The sequence below is a fragment of the Oryctolagus cuniculus genome, chromosome X (assembly GCF_964237555.1).
Source record: "Oryctolagus cuniculus chromosome X, mOryCun1.1, whole genome shotgun sequence".
In the NCBI taxonomy this organism is placed as follows: domain Eukaryota; kingdom Metazoa; phylum Chordata; class Mammalia; order Lagomorpha; family Leporidae; genus Oryctolagus; species Oryctolagus cuniculus.
The window spans coordinates 129,273,775-129,281,961 of NC_091453.1; the positions used below are offsets into that span (position 1 = coordinate 129,273,775).

The 8,187-nt window shown below is 53.7% G+C and overlaps 1 protein-coding gene across 7 annotated transcripts in view; it reads left to right on the top strand.

Annotated features, from left to right (window-relative positions):
* Positions 1–3,894, top strand: part of MAMLD1 (mastermind like domain containing 1) — a 125,631-nt gene extending 121,737 nt beyond the window's left edge. For all 7 annotated transcript variants that reach the window (XM_008275037.4, XM_008275035.4, XM_051833868.2 and 4 more), the window contains 2 exons: positions 563–647; positions 2,487–3,894. In XM_008275037.4, the coding sequence (XP_008273259.2) occupies positions 563–603 (41 nt within the window). In that variant the 3' untranslated portion in view covers positions 604–647; positions 2,487–3,894. The remainder of the gene's footprint in view (positions 1–562; positions 648–2,486) is intronic.
* Positions 3,895–8,187: the final 4,293 nt, after the last annotated feature.

Genomic DNA, 8,187 nt, shown 5'->3' on the forward strand with positions numbered 1-8,187 from the left:
TCCGATCCCCGGATGGTTCGCCATGCTTTGTGTACTCCCATTACTTCCCTCCCTCTAAACAGCCAGTTCATCTGGCTCTCCCTGAGACTGTCAGGCTCCGTGCTCCAGTCAGCACCATGGATATGGTCTGGTCAGGGCGGGATAGCGTAGGACTGTCACCTCCCTCCTTCTACACACTCTGCTTCTCTTAATGCAGCCTAATGTGACATTTGTTCTTCTGGTGCCCACATCTCACTGCTGACGCATCCTGCGCAGTTGGACATCCAAAATGCCTAAATCTTTTTTTTTTCTATGTGCTCGTGCTACTAAGCTCTGTCTCTCCTGCCCCATTCTATGCTGTTGCAGTTGGTTTTTTTTTTTTAACCCAGGTGCGGAAGCCTACTTTTATTTATACCTTTGGAATTTTGCTCAGGAGGGTGGGGCATGCATGCGAGTGTGTGTTGATGTGTTCACTCATGCTTCCTGCTACACCAAAGCCAAGTCCTAGGTCCCCACACAGTGATCTCGAGCTAATATGTCTTGGTAGTTGTAATCTAATGTGTCCTTTTCATCTTCTGTTTAGCAAGAGAAACAGAGATCAGGTCTTATGGCAATGACCCCTGAACAGCAAAGTGCATATATCGCCCAACAGATGAGTCAATTTCAAGGTAAGCAGTCAAGGTCAATGTTCCCAAAGTGGCCAGCAAGGGGATATATACATGGGGATGAGATGAGAATTCATTTTAGAATAAGGTGTTGTCTGTGTTTCTGAAAGCATCAAGGGAGAGGGCAAGATGTTAAAGCCAGCTAAATAGTACTCCAGTTGATTCTCATATTGAAAATAGTTCATCCAACTCTAAGAGCAGGATTCCAAATGAGGGCCAGAGCACTGAACTGCATTGCACTGCCTCAGGCCCCTTGAAGCAGCTTCCCTCAGCGGGAGGGGGCAAAGCCCCTGGGACCTGGATTAGAATCACCTGCGGGCTGCCACACCCCAGGATTCCGATCCTGCCCTTCCCCTCCAGCACACATGCACACATGCACACATTCATGCAGGGCTCTGGTGACCTTCCGCCGCTAATGGGTTCCGTACTATGAGGATGGTGTTGGGAGAGGAAAGGGCACTGGGGAGGCTCCACCTGGAAGAGTCTGGGTCAGGGACTATAAGGGTCCCCATACAGCCATGGCAGCTCTGAATACCAGCCACATTGATTGGTCATGGATATAGCAGCCAAGGGGAGATGCTGGACGTGTTCCCTCGCTATTGGAGCTTCCAAGCTAGCCAGAGGGCCAGGAGTTAAGCAATCTTTCTAAGGCAGTGGGGTGAGACAGCAGCTACCTCCCAGGCTCTCTTGGGAGTGCTCAGCAATTGCTTCCTTGCCCTCAGACAGGCGATCAGCATCATCACTTTAGGGCCATGCTGCCTCCACACCATTGCTCCTCCATTCTCAGGAGCTTTGGGCCTGACCCCAGCAAGTCTGTGTCCCACCTGCCCATGCTGGAGTGGCACATTGGGGACACTTCAACTGCAAGGACAAACCAGACAGGTTTTGGGGACAACAGTGGTCTCCAGGGGTTAGCTTGATGAAGCTCGATTCAAGCCAGTTGAAAAACTTCAATCTGCCATGATAATCAAAGAACCTAGGCACTATCACAAGAGGAAAACACTTACTCATTGTTTGGAGGACAGACACTAGGCTGGATCAGACTACACTGTCTCCAGCCAGACCTTGGGCAAAACACCTGATTGCAATGTGCCTCAGTTTGCACTCCCACAAGAGCACCAGGAGATAACAGTCACAGTGAGCTGTCTTGCAGATGACAGGAAACCCACCGCTGACATTAGGCACCTGGAATCCCACCTTCCAGCCTCTACTCTGGCACTCCAGCTCCAGGTGCTCCAGAACTCAGGCTATCAACATGGTCTGAGCCCCAGATCTGGGTCTTGCAACCCCTGAACTCGACTGTGGGGAGGACAGAGGAGGAGAGGACGCCACTCTCTCCCCCTTGCTCTCCCACACTGGCTGTATCACCAGCAAAGAAGCTGAGGCCCCCTCTCTAGACCCGGATACCAAGCTTCTTCCCCACCCCAGCCTGCCCAAGCCCTGCTCCATCCATCCTTTGAGAAAACATGCACTGCCTGTCCAGGAGCGGCCAGCTCCAAGCCCTGTGTACAGAGCACCAAGTATGAAAGCAGACACAGCCCTGGCCTCGTGCAGCTTCCAGCCTACTGGAAAAGGTGCACAGATCAGCAGGCACTGAAGTCCAGGGAGACCTGCTCTTGGCAAGGGGGCTGTGAGCACAGACTGGGGAGCCTGGAGAGTTTCCCAAAAGATCTGTAGTCCAGGCTGAGGGCAGAGAAAGCACGGGAACTGAGAGGAGTTGGGGGTGGGGGACGGGGGTGGTACTCAATAGGGAGCCTAAGGCGGGAGATGAGAGGAGGTCCTTGACCACAGCCCAAGTTGAGGATGTCCTGGGAACTGATGCCCACTTCTCTCTTTCTATAGCCGTCCAAGAACAAGTCACCTCCAAGCGTAGCCGAACCAAGGCAAGCCCCACACCTAGCCAGCACATGATGCCATCCAATGTGACTCCAGGAATGGGACCACCCACCAGGCGCCTGAGCCCTGACGGCATGGGCGTGATCTCAGCCACTTCGGAGAAACAGCAAAAGATTGTCAGTTCCAGCCCCCAGTTTCCCATACCCTCACGCCTAGGCCAGAACCCCCTGGATAGTCTTGGCTCTGTCTGCCAGTGTGCACAAAGTCCCAAGGCCACCCCTCCAGGAGTGCCACTACCCGGGTTCTGTCCTGGCCCACTGGGCAGCCAGCCCCTGGGTCCCCACCAGCTCAGACAGCCCAGTGTACCCAAAATGCCCACTGTGTTCAACAACGTTTCATGGGTGGCGGCAGCAGCAGCAGCTGTGACCACGGCAGTTTCAGGGGAACCAGCCCAGAGCCAAGTAGACAACAGCATTCAGCAGCAGTTCGGAAGCAACTCGATCTTCGCCAAGGCACCCACGAGAATGTCCCCACTGGCCCCCAGGTTTCCATCACAGCAGGCAATTGTACCCCCCAATCAGATGGTCCTGGAAGGCAGGCCCGGCCAAAAGGTGGGTGCTGCCCTGGCCAACCCCAGCCTCAGCCTGCTGGGAAACCAGAGCCTCAGGCAGAGCCCCATGCAGGGGCCCGTGCCTGTGCTGAACGCCACCACGTCCCTCCAACAGGACACCGCCAGCTCTGGTCCCGCAAGTCCCATACAGGGCATTGAGCCACCAAGATACATGGCCACTGCTGCCGCCACCGCCACCGCCACCGCCGCTGCCTCCGTCATCACCACCAGCCAATCCCCTGGTCCGCTCAACAGAAAGGGTGCCCACCCTGAGCTGCCCCTGGAGGACTTGTTGCCCCCAGTCAATGATCTGATGTCGCCACCTGACTGCAGTGAGGTAGATTTCATTGAAGCTCTACTGAAAGGCTCCAGCGTGAGCCCGGAGGAAGACTGGGTGTGCAATTTAAGGCTGATTGATGACATTTTGGAACAGCGTGCCGCTTCCCAAAATGCTGCAGCCCAGAGTGCCAGCCGAGTCCCCCAGGATGCTAGGGGGCTTTAGATCAGAGCAGGGTGCCCCTAGAAACCCTCATGTTGACATCAGTCTAGGGAATGGTGTCGATCACAACCAGGTCACAAACGGTCCCGGACAGCCACATGTGTCCGTCCACTCATTCCAACTGGAGTGCCGTCGGCCCATGCCCATCCCCTCTCTACCCATGACGGAATGGAACGCTGGTGATTTTTGAAGCTATTTGTACATATTTGAAAATTTTGTAAATGGTTTTCCTAAACGTTAATGACAGAAGTGTTTATACTTCATTTTGTGACTTTGTAAATAAAGTGGCGGCTTTTGTTTCCGTAGAGTTGTGTTTATTATGCATTGTTTTGTGTTGATTATACATTGTTACAGAATGCAGACTGTGTTGTTTGCACCAGTGATACCTTGTTAAGCCAGGTGGCCGAGTCGCTTATGGTTTTGATGCAATGACAGATACGGATGTGACCAAGGGGTGTTGTGCCAACTGCCAAATAGAAAACCATTTGGCCATTTGTTTCCATTGTCACTAAAAATTCTATCGCCTGGTGTGATTCCTACTCTCCTTTGCAAACCTTCCAGTCCTCTAGCTCTTTCCTTATGAGCCTCTGCAGAAGCTGCTGTGGCACTCAGTGCCCTCCCGAGACACTGCCTGGAGGCTGCCAGAGCTCTTTAGAAGAGGGGAGAGGGGCAGCGATGGCGCCTGAGCTGAGCACCCGTGTGATCGAGTCACCTGGTGGAAGGAGTGGCCTCCCTTTGTCAGCAGAGGGAGAGAGAGCCTGCCCCAGCTTTGCACATGTCCAGCGTCACCCCTACAGGGGAAAAGGAGCTAGTCCTGCTTTAGTCTTTCAGTGCTGGTGTTGTTGTAAGGCTCTGTGATTTGGGGGTGGGGGAAAGTCTGTAAACATTAATAGTTGATTTGGGGTTTGTCTTCAATGGTTTCTATCCGCAAAGATCGTCATGTATATTTAAGTGTCTGTTCTAGAAAACCCATACCCACTGTCCTGTAAACTTTTCTCAGTGTCCAGACTCTGTGTAATCCCATCTTAATTGCCACCTCGTATTTCGCCTCTACATTTGAAATCTACTGTTTCCAGCCAGTGCGTTTCTTCTTCATTCTGTAATAAACAGCCAGGAGAAAATGCCTGTATGTTTTCATTTTTCCAGGGAGCACTCAGTCCTTCCAAACTCGAGTCAGCTCTCTTGCTGCCTTTGGTTCCTTCACAGGCTGCTTAATGTCTTGTGCAGCAGAGAGATGCTGCACCTGGGAGGGAGGGGGACCGAGTGTACATAGCGCGTGCTACAGTGATTACTGTCGCATCACAGAGACAGGACAGTGGGGATGGGAGCCCCTCGGGGCAGGGACATGTGGGACTGCACCACCATCCTCTTGCTCTTAACAGTGACCAGACTTGCCTTTCTTCAGCTAGACCCTGCTACCCTTGAATATGGAGTGAGAGGGGCTACAGTTAGAATAACTTTGTCAACTTGATTATCTGCACTTGGCTCTCGAAATCAGGGGAGACCATGCAATCAGCAAACCATAAGACAGCCATGCAAGCTTAAAGTATGGGGCTCCTGCAGTTCCAGTGATAGAGGTTCCATGGAGGAGCAGAGGAATGACCTACCCCTCTGTTCACAAGACAGACACAAGACCCTGGTTATCTCGCCAGGCACCTGAGCACACCCACTGCAGGGCTTGTTTCTAAGAAAGGGATAAGCATCTGGGGTTTGTCTTTAATGGTTGTGCTCATTTTGAGCTTTGGGTTCAGAAGAGCTCAGCAGCCCCGGGTGTGGTGGAGCAGGGGGAAGGAATACCCAGTATGCTAGTGGCCAGGGAGGTACTGCCCCGCCCCCTCCTGCAGAGCCCCAGCCCGGTGCTTCCACCCAACCCCAGTGGAGTGAAAGGGCAGCCCCTCCCCCACCATTTGCTGCCCACAGCTCTGCTGTAGGTGATGAGTTCCTCTTCTAACTGCACAAAACTAATAAGGGATGTGCACCTCCCCCTTAGTGCATGTCCATCAACAAGAAAGTGCCTGCTACAGAGCTTCTAACTGAATATGGACTCCTTGGAGGGGCCCCTAATAAGACGGTGGGGACGTGTGTCTCACCTGTGAGGTGGCCAGGATCTCTGGAGTACTTGGGTGGGCCTGTTCTGTGCTCCTCTTCATGGGCACAGGGGCACCACGAAGGGATTGAGCACCAGGGGGCCAGTTTTGCCTTCCCTGACTCTGCCTTGGGCCCCGCCCCCAGCCCCAGCCCAGTGGCTATTGCTTAGAACTTACCATCTAAGTTTCTGCCACCTGGTCCCAGCCTGGCCTCACCACCCCTCAGCGGAGCACCGCCCACATTCCTCCCCGCATGCTCGCCTCCAGCCGAGCCTTCTCAGAAGCGTGCCTTCCAACAGTCCGCCTCCCTTTATCCTCTCCTGGGGGTGGTGGTGGGGGATTCCTCGAAGGGGCTTCAGGCAGGCCACGTTAAGAAAGACCCCTCAACCCCACACCCCTCCCACTCACCACTCAACCCAGAGTAGTGTGGTTCTAGTGTCAGCTCCTTCCTCCTAAGCACTTGGGTCGAACTAGTGACGTCCTCCTGCCCACGGGACCAGTGAAAGTTTTTCAGTCCTCAACCAACTTGCCCCTTCAGCAGCACTAGACTCTGCCTCCTCCCAAAAACCTGCCAGCCTGTGCCTTCCGTACAGCCCCAGGATGCGCCATCTCCTCTCCATCTCCAGCTCCTCTCCCATCTGAAGTCATCCACTCACTTCCGCCCCTCCACAAGGAGTTGTTGCTCCTGCCAGGACTGTCTGTCCCTTGGCTAGAACTTCTTCATGCTCTCTCCATCTTCCGGCTTCTTCCCTAGGCAAACAGCTTCATGAGCCTGAATGCCAGCATCCCGGTCTCCCAGTGTCTCAACTGGGAATAGTGTGGTGTGTCTGGCCAGGGCCCCAACTTTTCACTCCCCGGGGAAATGCTCTTGGACTGGGCTCCAGGAGCCTGCAGCCTTCTAAGGCGCCTTTAAGGATGAAAGTGCCTGTGGGCTGCCCGATGCCCCCCATGGAAGCCTTTACCCTCATCTTGTATCGCTAGCAGCTTTCTCTGTATGCCTGCAGGGACCTTCATCCTGGCTGCAAACTTTCCTCATGAGGCACTCAGTTGTCCATGGTTCCTGAGAAGCTTCAGCTAGAAGACCTGAAGGGAGAGAGAAAAGAACCCCAATTGCTGGGGTGGGGCTGCTTCTTCCACAACCCATCCCATCATGCTCCCACCAAGCCCTGAGATGAACCCTAGGTCAAATCACCACAAGTCTTCCAGGTCTCCCCACCCCCTCGCTATCTTACAGGCCTCAGGCTCCTTGGAGTCCCAGGATCAAGGTCTGTGGCTCAGGTACTATCTCTCGCTTGTCCTTCAGCCTGGAAATCCAGGGCATCAGGCTATGGACATGAGGTTTTGAAGAACCATATATGATTGGTTTCCCTACTGTGTGGCCATTCATTGAGTCACCCAACAGGCATGATCCCCAAGTTCATGGCGTCTACTGGGGTAGGGTGGGCACCTATCAGCATTATAACAGAGAAATAGGATGAGTAGCGGCAATATGCCTGTTGGGGGTGCAGAGGTGGGCAGCGGTTAGGCCAGTTAAAAACACAGCACATGGGGCTGGTGCTGTGGCGTAGTGGGTATAGCTGCCGCCTGCAGTGCTGGCATCCATATGGATGCCAGTTCGAGTCCCAGCTGCTCCACTTCCCATCCAGCCCTCTGCTGTGGCCTGGGAAAACAGTGGAAGATGACCCAAGTCCTTGGGCCCCTGCACCCACGTGGGAGACCTCAAAGAAGCTCCTGGCTTTGGATTGGCACAGCCCCAGCTTTTGCAGCCAGCTGGGGAGTAAACCAGCAGATGGAAGATACCTCTCTCTCTCTCTCTCTCTCTCTCTCTCTCTCTCTGCCTCTCCTTCTCTCTGTGTGTAACTCTGACTTTCAAATACATGAAGAAATCTTTTAAAAAACAAACTCCATGCACAGAGTGGCAGGAAGGGCAGGTGGCAAGCTCTCAGGCAGGAGATGTTGTAATGCCCGGGCAGAATATCTTCTTCCTTGGGGAAACCTCAACTCTGCTCTAAGCCGTTTCAGCTGACCGAGGTTCAGCAACCTATCCAAGATCATCTGCCTCACTGAAAGTCAACTGACTGTAGACATCACCTGCACAGCAAGCCTCCCCAGCAACAGAGGCGTGTGGGGTGGAGGAAGCAGCCGTGGTAGCCACATTGACACATAGAACTAACCATCACAGGGGGCGGATGAGAGAAACACGTCAACAAAGAAAATAGTAACACTCTGAAGAGAAGGAAAGAGAAAGACTTGCAGCTTACCAGGGCTTGTGGAAAGTGGGGAGCAGTCTAATTAGCCAGGATCCTCAGCAATGACATTCCCAAAGGGGCCATGACATTTGACTGAAGGAGCAGAAGGAACAAGCCAAGCAACAGAGCCAGGCGGGTCCAGGAGGAATGGGAAGGAGAGGCAGGTGGCTGGGGCCCAGTGAGCAAGGTGCAAGGCCATGGAGAGTGTCTTGAACCCCCAGGGAAACCATGAGTCACTTCAGTGTCTGTGTGGCGAAGAGAG